At 38.1% G+C, this 16,966-nt stretch overlaps 1 protein-coding gene across 4 annotated transcripts in view; it reads right to left on the reverse strand.

Annotated features, from left to right (window-relative positions):
- Positions 1–16,966, reverse strand: part of KCNJ3 (potassium inwardly rectifying channel subfamily J member 3) — a 168,219-nt gene that overhangs the window by 138,838 nt on the left and 12,415 nt on the right. The window contains exon 3 of one of the 4 annotated variants that reach the window (XM_055145269.1): positions 7,757–13,112. The exons of the other annotated variants lie outside the window; for them this stretch is intronic. Coding sequence (XP_055001244.1) covers positions 13,075–13,112 — 38 coding nt within the window. The 3' untranslated portion in view covers positions 7,757–13,074. Of the gene's footprint in view, positions 1–7,756; positions 13,113–16,966 lie in introns of those variants that run through there. 4 annotated transcript variants of the gene reach the window in all.

Genomic DNA, 16,966 nt, shown 5'->3' on the forward strand with positions numbered 1-16,966 from the left:
ATCGTTCTAATTCCAATATTCAATTAAGAGAGAGATAAACATCACAAATATGCCCTTTCGGGGGTCTGGCTTCTAATATTCTGGTTTTCACAGTAAAGAAAATGAAGTGTGATGGTTTCAAGCGAAACATAGCATATTAGATTTCACCCAAACCAGAGAAGACACAACATATTGGGAAGATATTATTAAATAATCAGTTCAAATAAAATAAGTGGTTTTTTTTTGAGGGGAGGGCATACTCAGAAGTGCTAAGGGTTTACTCCTGGCGCTTCACTCAGAGATCACTCCTACCAGGCTCAGAGCACTAAAATAATATTTTAACTAGTATCTTGTACACTGGTTCAACAAAACACAGATCCTATGATGACACTTTTTAAAGGATCCATTCCTTTCTTTAATTGGGTTTTAAACACATTAAACAGATAAGCTAATTTTGGCGTGTTAGACTGAATTTATATAAGATTTGATAATCATATTGAAAACAACAGATCATTAGTGTACTGCGTAGAATGGAAGTAAAATATTCAAGACAAAAGTATGTCCTCAATTTTAAGGAATTAAATTAGAAATTTAAGTACATATGAACTTTTTAATAAAGGATTATTGTAAGTCCTCATCATTCAATAATTTACGGTATATAAAACACTAAATTCTTAGCTTGCATAAGAGAATGTCATGCAAGTTTAGCAAAGCTTTCATTTACTATATGAAAATATAAATGGCAGGAGGCTGAGAGATAGCATAGTATATAGGGTGATTGCCTTGCACATGGCCTGCTCAGATTGGATCCCTGGCACCCATGTAGTTCCCCATGCTCCATAAGGAGTGATCCCTAAGCACAAAGCCAGGAATAAGACCTGAGTACCATCAAGTGTGGCCCCCAAATCAACCACATGTATATATGTATACATGAGAATGAAAGGGTAAGAAGCATATTTGAAGAAAAGATAACTGAGAGAAATATATAGCAAAGCAACACCAGAAAAAAGCAGATAGCACATGCAAAAACATTTTTAGAACCAATAATGCTCATCTGAATAAATACACACATACAAAGAGGCTACATCATTTCTCTCTCTCTGTACATTCTCTAACTAGTGCTGCCAAATATGGAAGGATTGGAGCCATTTCAAGTGTACTGCTGATTCAGGAGCGTGAGTCAGAAAGTAAACCCTTAGTGCAGAAAAAATACGAAAAAAAGTGCTGAGAGCTCATCTACAAACAGATATACATTCTGTTCAAAAGGTTTTAAACCTCCTCTGGTAATGAATTCTTGTGAATCTCCATTCCCTAAGTTAAACTGTGATGTGATGTGTATTTTTTAAGCAATCAGCTATACCTGCAACTATATATACAGCACAGGTTTGGTTTTATCAGGATTAAAGATGTCTTTAAAATCGTCTTTTATATGTTTTTGTTTTCTGGGGCCACATCTGGCACTGAATGATCAGGGGTTACTCCTAGCCCTGTACTCAAAACTTACACCTGATGATTCAGGAAATCTTATGGGATGTTGGGGTTCAAACCAGAGCAAGCGCAAGGAAAATGCCTACCTCAGTCTCTAAAATCATTTGGCACTGCTTCTTTATCCAGGTGTGCCAGGCCCCCTCACCAGGCACCCCCGCCCCTGCCTGCACACCCCCCAGGCCCCAAGACCTGATCTCATCCCAGAGACCAGCGGGCAGAGACCCGCTGCTCTCAGCCACCCCAAGACCCTGGGTTTCCTTCTTCTTCATCCAGGTGTGGCAGCTCCTCCTCACCTGGCACCCCAGCCCCAACTCATGCCTGTGAGCCTGAGCGCCCCCAAGACCCAATCTCATCCCAGCATTGTGCTGGCAGACACCCCTGCTTTCAGCAGCCACTGCAGAGGGCCACAAGGGGCCAGGAGGGGGTGTGGCCTCCACAGTAGTGGGGGCAGCCTATGCTGCAGGGGGCGTGGCCTCCAGGGCTGTGGCCTGTGGTGGGGCCCCTTTCTCTTCCAGTACACTCTCAATCCCCATTACCTAACTCTGTAGAGATCTCCTGGCTACCTCAAACACAAGAGGCCAATAGGCCACTAGCCTTTCCAATTGCACCAAAATAACAGTGAGAACAAGTCCTTTCCAATTACACCAAAATACAGATGAGCACAAGAAGCTATATAAGCCCAATGTAAAAAACAAATCCTCCAAACCTTCACCAGAAACCTAAGAGAGAACAGCACTAGTGAACTGAAAGGTTCCACCTCTATACAACCGTGACAACATGAAGAAACAGCACAAATCTCCACCACGAGGAGAGGATGAAGAAAAGAGTACAGAAGCCTCAACAGGGGTTACCCACAAATATGAACACTCCAATAAAGAATTCAGAGAAGAAATGCTAAGAATGTTTAATGAAGTTAAAGAAACAGTGGAGCAACCTGCGAAGAAAATACGAGAAGAAATGAGAGTAGAAATAGGAAAGCTACATTCAGAATAAAAGATTCTGTAGATGAAATTAAAAAAAAGAAACACAGTGGGTGCCCTTAACAGTAGAATGGCTACAGCTGAAGATAGAATCAGTGAGCTTGAAGACGAGCTGCAGAAAGCTAACAGGCTACAACAAACTATGGAAAAAGACCTCAAAATTGCTCTAGGGCAAATCAGAGAAATAGGGCATGATTCCAAGAGGAATAACATTAGAATCATCGGAGTACCAGAGGGACAGGGAGGCAAACCCAATGAAAAAGTCACAGCTAAAGAAGTCATTGCTGAAAAGTTCCCAGAGATGGATAATGTAGACATCCAGATCCTAGAAGCCCGAAGGGTGTCAGCAAGAAGAGACCCTAAAAAAAGACCTCCAAGACATATCATAGTCAGAATGATGGACGCCACGTATAGGGACACAATACTGCAAGCAGCAAGGTCAAAGACAACAGAACCTGAGAACTGGTTCTACACAACCCGGCTTACTACAGCACTCAGGTGTCTGGGTGGGGAAGGAAGTGATGAAGTCCATATGGAGTGAGGGGGAATCTGAGAGGATGGTGGAGGGAAACTGCCTGCTGGGGGTGGGGGTGACAATGGAATGTTGCAATCATGAAACCCAATCATAGAAAGTGTAAAATTATAAATCATGGTAATTAAAATAAAATTATTTTTTAAACCGATATTGTGGCGGAATAGTTAGTTCAGTAGATATTTGTAGTTTTTCCATTTACTGAAGAGTTCTCTGGGTCTCGGGCTGGGGCTGGTGCCGGCTCGAGCTCCACCGAGATTTGACCCAGGTGGCCATGCCTTTGCACAGCTGCTTTGCTGCTGAACGACCAGGATCCAGAGCCAGCTATATGACTTGGGGTTCCAGCGAGTGCTTGCAGTAATGTCTCCAGACTGTGAACTAAGCTTCTGCTCCATGCTGCTCCAGGAAGGGAAATTATTCAATTTTCAACTTAAATCTCCCTGGACTTAATTACTAAAATACAGAAATCCTAAATCGCGCGGCCGCTACTGCGGCCGTGTGACTTTATATCTCTTCATTCTCATCAGTGGAAAACTAATTATCAAATATTTCCCTGTCAATAGGGCCGTATTCTTGGGGGATAAATTCCAACAAGAATAGTGAGTTCTGTGTTGAAACTGCAACAACAATAGTGAGTTTTGTGTTGAAATATGGAATGTAATCAAGGTAAAGAGAAAAGGAAGTGAAATTTATCAGTTATGCAGGGGGGGTGGTTGAGGGATGGGGGGGTGGGATGTATACTGGGTTTTTTTTTTTTTGGTGGTGGAATATGAGCACTGGTGAAAGAACGGGTGTTTGAGCATTGTATAACTGAGACATAAGCCTGAGAACTTTGTAACTTTCCACATGGTGATTCAATAAAATAAATTAAAAAAAAAGAGTTCTCTGAAATTATTTTTTTAAACTGATATTGTAGTGGAATAGTAAGCTCAGTAGATATTTGTAGTTTTTCCATTTACTGAAAAGTTCTCAATCTTGAGCAAAAAAGAAATACATTTTTATGTTTTGCTGTTGTCTGTCAAGTTCAATAGTGGTTTTCTGTTCTACATGGCTTTAATGTTCTGAATAAGTATAATCTACATGCTTATTAAATATGAAAAAATTTCTTGGTTCACAATTGCTAGACATTTTAACATTTTACCTAAAGTCATTTTAGGTAACAAACACTAGGTAATATAGCCCCAGGTTTTACAACCGTTTTCCAGCGGTGGCCCCTTTCTGATCTTGTCACCTTCCTATGGCCCTTGTTCTTCCAGTTGGGCCTAAGTCTCATGCTGTGGCCCCTATTTCTGTTTACCTGTGGTCCCCTTGGAATTTCCAGAAGGTCCACAGAGGGCCATAGAGCCCTTTGTTGAGAAACATTGATCTTGGCAAGCACCTAGTAGTCAGCATCTTAATAAGCATCCTATGAAATTCCAAAGTAAATTGCTGAGTCCTCGGGCTTCAACTTAAAAAATCCCCTGAAAATGAATTAACTAACCTCATCATTGGGCTGTATACTACATTTTTCATTTGTTTTTTTGGGCCTACCCAGCACTGCTCAGGACTTACTCCTGGCTCTGTGCTCAGAGCTTACTCTTACTGGTCCTTAGGGGTCCATATAGGATACCAGGGACCCAACTTGGGCCAGCCATGTGGAAGAGACCTACCTGCTACACTATTGCTTGGACCATGGATACTACATCTTAAACTAAACTGCTTTCCCAGTTAAAATTTCCATATGTCTACATTCAGCAATCAACTAGATCATCCATAAGACTGGCTGACATTTTATTCATGTCAAACTTAAATCACGTTATGAAAAATATCTAGTGTTAATCTCCCCTAATGTATTCATGTCCAGCAATTTACTCATGACAGCTTTTTCACAATAAATAAAAAATTTGTATCTAAGAATTGTACTAATTGAATCTTCCATAAAGATAATAGTGAAAATAACATGTCAGAACACTGCATTTTTTAGTGGAGACATTTATTATATGTTTTATATATGTTACATATGGGTATATTATATGTCAAAAAGCAACATATGGTATTTTATATTAAGCTCACCACTAAAAATCCAACTTTTTTTTTTTTGCTTTTTGGGTCACACCCAGCCATGCTCAGGGGTTACTCCTGGCTCTGCACTCAGGAATCACCAATGGCAGTACTCGGGGGACCATATGGGATGCTGGGAATTGAACCCAGGTCTGCCGTGTGCAAGGCAAATGCCCAACCCACTGTGCTATCACTCCAGTCCCTAAAAACCCAACTCTTTGTTAATTAGACTTCACTTCTGAAATGACTAAGTAATGAAAATAGCAGATTTTATTTATGTATTTTTTATTTATTTTAATCATACATTTGAAAAAACTTATTCCACTATTAATAAAGGAATTTTCTCAATTAAATTGAAGCAGACTTTAGAAATCCTAGATAGACTTAGACATCTAAGTACGATAACAAACCTTTCTAGTATTTCTCAGGTCTTCTAAGTGACAGAGTTTCATGTCAGAAAATCTTTCAGTTACAGAACAAGAGATGGTTGATTATCCTATTTCATGTCTATTGAGAGGAAATGATATTTCAGGAATTTCTCCCAAAAATTCCTCCATGCAAAAATAGGTTGTAAATTAAAATGCAAATTGTTTAATTGCCAAAAATGTAACATAATGCTTATATGTCAACAAATCCATGCCCCCAAAAATGTCAGCTTTATTTTGACTCAAATTACTGAATAGGTGTTTCTAAAAAATGAGGAGAAAATCACTATAACCAATTTGTGCTAGAAAAATATGCCTTAGATGCAGGCAATGCCTATTTGACCCTTGGCACCCCTAGGAGCAATCCTGGATCACAGAACTAGAAGTAGAACCAGTGAGATTCAGCCCCCTCGAAGAATCAATATGTGATTATAAAAGTTACTAAGAGGAGAATGTTTAGAGATCTATGATATCCAAGACCCACATGTTATGGACTTTAAAAGCCTTATGAAACATCAGGTAATTTTTTAAGAATTTGTGAAGCATCAGTAAATATCTTAATTTGTATTTTTATTTGTGAGATTTATTGTTACCATTTTCGGCATATTTTTATTTGTTTTTTTTTGAAAAGAGAACACCTCACTCTGTTTGGGACTCTCTGCTCAAGGATCACTTCTGGAAGTGATTGGGGGCCGTATGAAGTGTTCAGAATCAAACCAGTTTTGGCCACATTCAAGGCAAGCATCTTAAAGCCTATAGAATTTCTCCAGCTCATCACTAACTCTTGTAAAAGACAAAAGCAATGTGGGCAGAAATACGGTAATCAAAAAAGAAGCCCCTTATACGAATCCCGGTTAAAACCAGTAAGAGCTGTTGATTGGAGCTAATGATACTGATCATACAATGAGAAAGAAAGAGTATTATCCAAGGGTCAAGAGCGTGTTACCTAGTTATGGCAACATTTATTACTACCTCCTGGTGTATTATAAAGAGTAATAATTAATTCCATTTAGAAAGTTATATATAACAGGCTTATTAACAGAAAATTATAGTCACGTCTCAGTTATTCACATGATTCATTCATCAAAAAAAATTCAAGTTTTCTCTAGTAAGGAAAACATTAATTGTTCAAGCTACTGTTTTTCCCTCAGTCTCTCCTCTCTCTCTCTCTCTCTCTCTCTCTCAATCTCACTGTATGTTTTTGCTTTTTATAAGTAGCCCACAGAACTTCAAAGTGAGAGGAATTCTGAAGCCCCTTTCTTTATTCCCATTTAGTCACATGTAAACCAGAGGACTTTTTCATTATTTTCAACACACAGTTGCCTGAGCCAGACAATTCCAGGCAGGACCCAATTATCTCTGGTCTGGCCTATTGTAATAGCCTAATAACTGGTCTGTCTCCGGTTTCATCCTTACTCAATTCATCCTCCACACTTGGCCAGAGAGATCTTTAGATCCCGCACGTAAGATCACTGCACTCTTCTATTTAAAATTCTCCAAAATCTTTGCTGCCTGTTATTAAATAGATCCGAACTATGACTTAAGGATTGATTCATCTCCAATCAATTTCCTTCAATATATTCTACACCTAAGACATAACAAATAATCATTGCATAAAGTTAACAAATTCTCACTTTCTGTCTCTCTGGCCTCCAGTTCCTCTTAGCCTCCTGATGAACTTCTTTTTCACCATCCTGTCTGAGGTCCCCTTAGGAAAATCTCAGAATTCCATGGCAGCCTATTATGGATCTGTTATGTGTCAATTTAAATCACCTTCACTTCCACTGCACTGTAGATTTTTTCTTTAGTCTTTTTTGTGCCATCTGACACATAAAACATGGAAAATCACAAAAAATTTATCGGTTTATTACCTATAAGAAATAATCTGGGACCAGCAAGCTAGTACAGCAAGTAAGATGCTTGCCCATTACACAGCTAACCTGGGTTCAGTCCCTGGCATCCCACATGATCCCCTAAGCACAGGCAGGAGTAAACCCTGAGCATCACGGGGTGCAATACGTTTCCCACAAAATAAATCATCTAACACACAGGAAAAGTTCCTACAAAAAGAGAGCAACTTTAAAGGATAATGAATAGATGAGCAGTATTTATTGGGACTTACCACCTTGATTCCTTGATATGAAAAGAAATAACCATAAAACAAACTTTTAAATCAATATTGAAATTTTTCCAGTTTATCTGGAGATGTAATAGGTCACACATGAATTGACTGTGATAAAATTATAATTATATATATGAATATGGAATATATTTCAACAAGAGTATAAAGGCTATGGGAGATGTTTTATTAATAATATGCTAATACTATCAATAGTTGATACATTAAAATTATTAGAAGTAAAATGGCACTATTAATTGAACTCTAGATATAAAACTCAGTAAATTTTTACAATAATTCCAATCTCACTAGCAAATAAAAAAAGAAAAAATGTTAAATAGATGAAAATAAAGCCAATTCTAACATTCACTACTGGCAGGCTGTGAGGAAATGGATACCTTCATCTATAATTTTAAATTGGCACCAGTTTGCTGATAGCAATACCTATGCAGACACTAGAAACCACCATATCCATTTGTCTCTTTACTCAAGAATTTCATCTTTATTATATAAAGTTCATTAAGAAATTTCCATAAAATAGTGAAAGCAATGATAAATAGATTAAAACTATAAACTTTGAAAGCATTTCAATTTTGAGAACATAAGTAGCTAATAACCCCAGACTTGGAGAAAGATAACATTAAAGTAGATATATATGTATGCATACATATATAATTAATAAGAAATCTATTAAATTATATAAGGACTCAATATCTTTTTATTACATAAATGATTATAATTACATAAATTGAATAATTATATAAAGGATTATATGAGTTATTTATCTTGAATCACCTCCATTGGCATCAACATATGATACAAAACTAAGTTACAAAACATCACATATAGTATAACAATGATATACCTGAATGTGGTATATCTGAAATATTAACAATCAGCTATGTTAATACTAAAGTTGAGCTTTAAAATATTTATTATATCTAATTTTTTCATTTTTCTTAAATGAGCATGTACTTACTAGCTAATTCCTAGAAAAGTGTTTTAATGAGTGAGTAAAAAACAAAAACAAAAACACACGGGGTTTAGGTGCTCAGGAAAAATGGGTAGATATTGCATCTCAAATACTGAACCTAAACTGGAGACAACCATGAGGTTGTTGCAGTACTGGCATGTGGGTTGAGGAAGAGCTGAGCCGAGAATTACTACTTAGCAAGAGTGGCACCAGGTGTCCCATTCCCTCGGACTATTGACAACTGCAGATCCCACTGTCAAGACTGCTCTCCCTCTCAGTCCCTGCTATGTTGAAGTTACCATACTTTAATCCAAGCAGAAATGCTTTACTACAGTCCTTTATGATTTCCCTCTACTAGTAAACCCTCTATCTTGCATCTTTTTTTTTTTCTGGATCACACCTAGCGATGCTCAGGGGTTACTCCTGTCTCTGCACTCAGCAATTACCCCTGGTGGTGCTCAGGGGACCATATGGGATGCTGGGAACCGAACCCGGGTCGGCCGTATGTAAGGCAAACACCCTACCCACTGTGCTCCAATCCCCTCCCTTGCATGTTTGTTTTGTTTTTTCCCTTGTCACTTCTCCTTTTCTAACACTCTAGGTGAGATCCTATATGTTGTTTTTTGTTTCTTATATAAAAATATGTGTGCCTACAAGAACAGAAATTTTATTTTGGTAAGGAACATGTCTCTTAGGTGAAGAGTAGTGTTTAGGGGCCAAGGATATAACTCAAGTGCTCTGAAGGTATGAAGCTCTGAATTCAATACTTTGTCCCACAATGCACCTGCCCTTCTCCTCCAGGGTATAGTTCCAGGGAATATGCATCTACACCCCACACCCCCAAGAAGTAAACTGCCCTGTACCAGTCTGAGCCACAAACCTTCAGGCCCACATCAATACAGCATGTATCCTGTCTTTCTCCTCCAGCTTTGAGGGGTGACTCCTATTAAAGTAGTGCTCTGGCATAATACATGCCTTTTTTTAAATAGATGGTTTGCATACTGAATGAATATTTGAATAGAATAATGGAAAGTGGGAAGAAAACTGGAAAAAATGCAAGTATTAGTGATACAACTGTCCAAATAAATATGTAATAAAAAGGTAAGAGGAGACATAGTATTTGGACAATTTGAGTCTAATAAAATAATGACATCCAAGGGAAAAAATAATAGCAAGGTAGTTGGCAGGAGATGGAGTATATTGCATGCAGGAGTATTGAGTTCTAATCCTGCCTGGTATCACATGGTCCCTTTAAAAGCACTGAGCGTGATGCTGAGCACTGAGCCAGGAGTAGTCCCCACCACTGCTGGGAGTGGCCCCAAATTTAAAACAAAAATTAAAACATAATTGTAGGAGGTTGCAGAGCTTGAAGTAAAAGAAAAGATGAACTTGTGAGTACTTTGTAAATTCATTATGGAAAAACAAAAGGATAAGAGTTGGATTGTAAAGGAAAGAAGGGAAAGATGGAAATTATTAGGAAACATTCACAGGACATAAACAGCTAAGAAGGGGCAGTCATGCAAAACAGAGTAACTGGGAATGTAAATGAGAAGAAACACCAAGTAAGAGAGGGGAGAATATATTCCTGGATCCCCAAAAGAACTCTGAGTATAGGGACCCTCTGCGCCTGAAGACGTTGATTCCAGAGACCTAACACATTTGGGCATCCAGCGCAGCTTCTAATAGCAATGTACTGGGGACTGTGAACTGGGCTACAACTTCGTACGGCCTGGGGGTGGATCTTTCTTCCCCACCCTGTCTTCCTGCATGGAAAATTGCGGCGGCAGCACCATCCACATGGCAGGCGCCATCTTCTAAGACTCCTAACCCAGAGGTATAAGATTTTTACACTTGGGGCTCCTAGGGAATCATGGGAAGTGGGTGTAACCGGCACGCCCTCGGCCCAGATAAATTCGGAGCTGCTGAGAGTGAAACGGACCCTCTGCGCCTAAAGACTTTGATTCCAGAGACTTCATACAGCAATGCACTGGGACTGTGAGCTGGGCTATGCAATTTCTGGCAGAATTTTCCCTGGACTTTATACAGAAATTTAAAACCGCGCGGACATCTATAATTGTCAGCAATGTGAAACGGTTTTTTTTTTAACAGGTCTGACTTGGGGGGGAATCTCCAAATAATAACAGTGAGTTTTTGTTGAAATATTGACGGTTATTAAAGTAGCAGCCACTTCTCTGGACTGTGAACTAAGCAACAGCCCCATACCGGCCAAGAAGAGGAAATATCCCTCTTTCCCAGTTGTTTCCCATTTTCAGGGAGAAACGTGGCGTGGTGTCCACCATACTATGAGGTGCGGGAAGGGGGATGAGGGGGGGAAAAAAAGGAAAAGGAAAAAGGAAAAAAAAAGTTACATACTTGGAACAGTGGGGCTACATATCTCTTCATTCTCAGCAATGGAAAACTAATTATCAAATGCTTCCTTGGTAGTAGGGCTGTCTTTCTTGGGGGGAAACTCCAACAACAATTGTGAGTTTTGTGTTGAAATATGGAACGTAATCAAGGTAAAGAGAAAATGAAGTGAAATTCATCAGTTATACAGTTGGGGGTGGGGGACGGGGGTATACTGGGGTTTTTGGTGGTGGAATATGGGCACTGGTGAAAGGATGGGTGTTTGAGTATTGTAAACTGAGACATAAACCTGAGAACTTTGTAACTTTCCACATGGTGATTCAATAAAAAATTTTAAAAAAAAGAACTCTGAGTATAAAATGACGAGTCATAGGATTACTTTATCACGAGGAAAAATGTAGAAATGTTTGAGAGAAAATAGTGTCAGTGCAATTTTAGGTATCATGGATATAACGTTTGTGGGACTTCAATCACAGGTGTAGGGAAACGTAATTAGCTCTAGCAGAGATGATTTGGGAGAGGAATGTAGATTTCCCCCCACCCGTATCTGCTCCCAAACAGAAGCATACAAAGATACCACTTAAGAAAAATAAAATAACTGAAAAAAAAGGACGAGAACTCAAAAATTTGTGAAAACTCAAGTGATATTTTTTCCTTTTGCTAGAATAGTTGGAGAGATGATACACCAAGGAAGAGATAGGACAGCTGGGACTGGGGGCATAGGAAAGAGAAAAGGTCTAAAATAGATCCACTGGGAGAGAGCAGAGGAGTACAGAAAAGACAATTAAAAAGTCTGCCAAATAGCAGCAAAGAGCAGATTGAAGTTTGAAAGCATTCAATTCTAATGAGCCAAATCTGCAATGCTGTTTGCCTCTAGCACTGCTCTCTCTCCAGGGAGAAAAAACTGAGAGAGCAAGAGTTAGAGGTAACCGAGATTTAGGAATTCACTGACTGAGCAAAGAAGCAGAGGTTTTTAATGAAGAGATAGCTTGTGTTCCTTGTGGGGAGTGAAAGTCTAACTCATTTAAATCAAGAAGGGAGATTTTTTTTAAAAAAAGAAGATTTAAATTCCTAAATCTGATCATTGGGAAGTATTTCCCAGGGATAGAGGGAATTATTCTGAGTCCTGAAACTGGAAGATGAAACTGTCAAGGAATTAGGAGCAGTTCTAATTATGCAATAGCCCTCCCTCTCTGACCCAGCCCGCATCCTCTCTGACCCAATCCGCACCATTCCTGCTGAAATGAGAGCAATGAGAAGGGAAAAAATGTGAGATCAGAAAAGTGAGATTAGAAGTCTTCTGATGAGGTTTGAGGGGAAGTGAGCAGTGTGTGTGTGGTATGTGTGAGAGAGACAGAAAAAGAGACAGAGATAGAGGAGAGATTGTGTATATGTATGTGTCGGCCTGGGAGGGGGATATTATTATTAATACGAGAGCTAAGAATGCCTAAAATCTTATATATTTCTAAGACATAAAATCAGCCATTTTTAATGACTCCACTAGAAAAAAATTGTTTTCTTAAATACATACTTTGAGATTAGTAAACTATGGCTTTTCTGTAATTACATATTTTTGTTTTTCAAATCCTTGTCAGTACAACAATTTCCATTTTGGAGACAACCTCCTCATCTTGCCCTCTAATTTTTCACTCTATTTCAGTCACCTCTGCCTTCTCTTAGTTTCTGGATTATATCAGAAAGATTTCCACTTTCCGAGTCCGTGCTCACAGTACCTATCATACTATACTCCAAAGGGGTCCAGATGCTTCTTGTGCAGATCTCTGCTGAGGAGTGCACATCCCAGAGAATCCCTCCTTAAATAGCAACTGAGAGTAGCCTTCATACATTTTGTCTCCTTGTTTTTGTTGCTTTTTTTTCCCTTTGGAGGGCGCACCCAGCCGTGTTCAGGGCTTACTTCTGACTCTGTGCTCAAGGATCAATCCTGGAGGTCCTTGGGGGACCCAGTTTGGTCACTTGCAAGGCAAAAGTCTTTCCCACTGAACTGTCACCGGAGCCTTTGTTGTTTTTTTCAAATCCCGCACACATCATCTGAAAATTTCTTGATTGCTTTTTGTTTTAGAATGTACATTCTCCAATTTGAATATGTCCCTTAGAAAGAGAAGGAGACCCTCTGGCCACCATTATATTCGGCAATGCACTTTCAAAGTCTATCATACTATAAGCATACAGCAGGCATTCAAATACTTGTCTGTTGAACGCAGAATGAGAACAGAGTGTCAGGAACATGATAGACACTTGGATACAAAATAAAATCGAATTAACATCAAATAGAAGTTTAAAAGCTTATTCACAGAGCTCTGATCCCCAAAACATGACAGATAAAAATGTTCATATTGCTGCCTTAAAACATCCCAAAAGATTGTCTCTATTTTATACTAAGCCATAACTATTTTGATCAAGTAAGAATTGTTTTGAATGGAAGGATAAAGAAAGAGACATCTTTAAAGATGAACCTAAAACTACTCAGTAAAATTTTAAATTAGCAAATAAAATATGCACATAAAAATGCCCATGCTATTTTTAACCAGCTCAGGGAGCTCTGGAAATATAGACAGATTTTACAGAGTTTGAACAGTACAAGATTTAATTAGTGAGGGCATATACACAAACAAAATGTCAGATAAATTTTTCAGAAAATAAATTCTATAAATTATGAGTAATGCTTTAATTGTTTGTCTTGCTATATTAGATCTAGAAAATAAGCTTAATTAAGAGGTTAAGAGGAAGTAGACTTTAATCTCTTTTCCATAAAAGGCAATCTGTAAATTAAAAATTCAATCTCGAGTTAAATTTTCACATTTTCTGTGGAAAATATTCTTCTTAAAAATTATTCATTTTTTTTAAAAGGAAAGATCATTGTTGAACTTTATTCTTAATGAATGATTTACTGTTTTTAAATTAGTGGATTTCCTATCAGACATTACAATGTCTGAGTTGCTTCAGTGCTAAGTTGTTACAAGTCCATAGGAAGATATTGAAACAAGCATCTTCAGCTTTCTTTTAAAATCTCAATATTAGAAGAATTCTTATCTAAAGAATCTTCAGATAAATTCACAACAAAACACTTAGTCTGTATTGTTCAAGTATGTCAAGGTCAACTTCTCAAAGAAACTATCTCATCCTAGTTCTAAAAAGAAAAATAAGGGGCTGGAGTGATAGCACAGTGAGTAGGGCATTTGCCTTGCAAGCGGCAGACCCAGGTCGAATCCCAGCATCTCATATGGTCCCCCGAGCACCGCCAGGAGTAATTCCTGAGTGCATGAGCCAGGAATAACCCCTGTGCATTGCCGGGTGTGACCCAAAAACCAAAAAACAAAAGAAAAAGAAAAAAAAGAAAAAGAAAAATAAAGGCATAATTCTTAAATTAATATTGAACAACAAAAAACAAAATAACTTTGAAAAGAATTGCACCAGTGAGTGTAGAATATGAACTACATAGTATTATGCCATTGTCAAATTTCCTGATGGTTTTATTAATTGCACTGTGTTTTGGTGGGGAAATGTTCTTACTCTTTATAAATGCAAACAAACTAACGGTAAACAGGATCATGGGCAAATACTTGGTTGGATTGGTGGATGGATAAACATATATTTAGGGAAAGACAAAGGAAGAAAGGAGGAAAGGAAGGAAAGGAGAAATGGCAGGAAGAGAGGATGGGAGGAGAGGAGGAAGGACACATTAGTGAAAGTTGCAAGTCTTTCACTTTTTTTCAAGCAATATAGATATTTCACTCATTTCAGTGATTTGAACAATAAGCACATCATGCTCTATTAGTGGATATCTCAAACATAAAAGCATACTAAAGAATAAATCACTAAGCATCCGACATCTGCTATTTAAATTGTAATAACATATTATATCAATAGAGAGGATAAAAGTTCAAATATAAATTTTCATAAACTATATAAAATTCCTTAAGCTCTTTGTGATTTAATTTTACTGTTTATCAATATATGCCAATTATTTTTGGTGTGTGAGAGTGTTGGGCTACACCTTGTACAGTTGGGCTATACTACAAATAGTATTGTTGGACTATTATAGTATAGTATAGGTGTACTATTACAGTATAGTATAGGTATACGATACTACTATGGTACTATACTATACAACGCTCTAGGCATTGCTCCTGACAAAGCTTGAGGAGAACATATGGGGTGTCAGGGATTGAATCCAGGTAGGCCTCATGCAAGGCCAGTGCCCTACCTGTTTTACTATTCCTCTGGTCCCAATATATGAAAACTTTGGAATATAGTATTAAGTTGTTCCAAACTTAAGTATAAAAATTTAAATAAAGGGTTTAAGTTGCCTGAAAGTTCACATAAACAAAATACCAGGTATAGGCTGAATTATGTCTTTTCTCACTGCTCTTAAAATAACAGCAACTAAAAAAATGTGTGGAGATATATGCATGTATGTGTGTGTGTTGAGTTTAACTCTTTCTACTAATAATGAGAAAACAAGATATATTTCTTATCATCATCATCATCATCATCATCATCATCATCATCATCATCATCATCCTTTCTCATATAGTATAGTATAGGTATACGATACTACTATGGTACTATACTATACAACGCTCTAGGCATTGCTCACTTTCTCATTTTTAAACCCAAATGCTAACAAGAGTAATAAGACAAGCAACAAACAGCTTTGTTATTCATTTTCACTTTAAGGAAGCTTATAGAAATTAAATATCTTGTCCAAATAGGCATTATGTGTCAGAAGTATGAGAATTACAAAAGCAAGCCTCTCTCTTAGCTTCTCTAATATAACTAGCGGGAAGATGGGATATATTTTATTATGTAACATTTTGTATCTTGGAATAAAACTTGCATGTATGTATCCATGGTATTACTGATAATACTCTCAATATTACTCCACACACAATAAATAACATTTGAAGGATATTAAAAAAAAGGAGAGCTAAAAATATATCTTTTTAAAAAAAATTTTAAAAATATATATCTTGGCAGATAGTCTCTTGTCCAAGCGCCTGGGTATCTTCCCCGGGGCCCTTTGGAGGGGGTGGGCTCCAACTTCCCTCTCTGCCTTGAGCAGAGCTCCTGAGGCAGAAGACCACCAGAGTATGGCCATAGCCATGCTCAAGGCCCCTCTCCACATGTTCAGATGAGCCTCATGCATAAAGGTACCAGCAGAAGAACCCAGGTGTGTAGGACCCAGGGCTGAGACCTCCAAGTCTGCTCAGATCGGGACTGGGCCTCTTCCACCCAGATCTCCCCTTTTCCAGTAGCTAGGCGGTCACACTCAGAGACTGTCCCTGGCACCGTGTAATCCCATCAACGGCCAACATCCAGAGACTATAAAACCAAGCTCCCGGACATCTTATAGCTTACTTCCCCCTCTGGGAGAACCTGGCAAGCTACCGAGAGTTTCCTGCTCACATGGGAGAGCCTTGCAAACTCCCCATGGTGTATTCATATGCCAAAACCAGTAACAATGCTGGGTCTCATTCCCCTGACCCTGAAAGAGCCTCCAATTCGGCATTGTTGGGAAAGATGAGTAAAGAGAGACCTCTGAAATCTCAGGGCTAGGACGAATGGAGATGTTACTGAGACCGCTAGAGAAATTCGAAGATCAACGGGATGATGATGATGATGATGATGATGATGATGATGATAAGAAATATATCTTGTTTTCTCATTATTAGTAGAAAGAGTTAAACTCAACACACACACATACATGCATATGTCTCCACACATTTTTTTAGTTGTTGTTATTTTTCTGCCAACACTCCTAAGAGAGAAGTAAGTTTTATTTGGGTAGTATTAAGATCATATTGCATTGTTAGGAGTAATGTAAGCAAGTAGTTATATTGAAACTAAAACAAATTTTAAAATTTTTTAGTCATGGTTCACCAAGAAAATTTCCTGCTCCACATTAAAATTAAAATCTCTTCTCACACACATGCAAACACATAAGGAGTTTTCCAGTGAGTTTGCACATAGTAGCATATAAAAGTTCTATCAATGACACGATGAATCACCATCTTTAAAGGCAGGAAATTGCATGCTGAGTTC

The sequence above is a fragment of the Sorex araneus genome, chromosome 1, assembly GCF_027595985.1.
Source record: "Sorex araneus isolate mSorAra2 chromosome 1, mSorAra2.pri, whole genome shotgun sequence".
Lineage (NCBI taxonomy): Eukaryota > Metazoa > Chordata > Mammalia > Eulipotyphla > Soricidae > Sorex > Sorex araneus.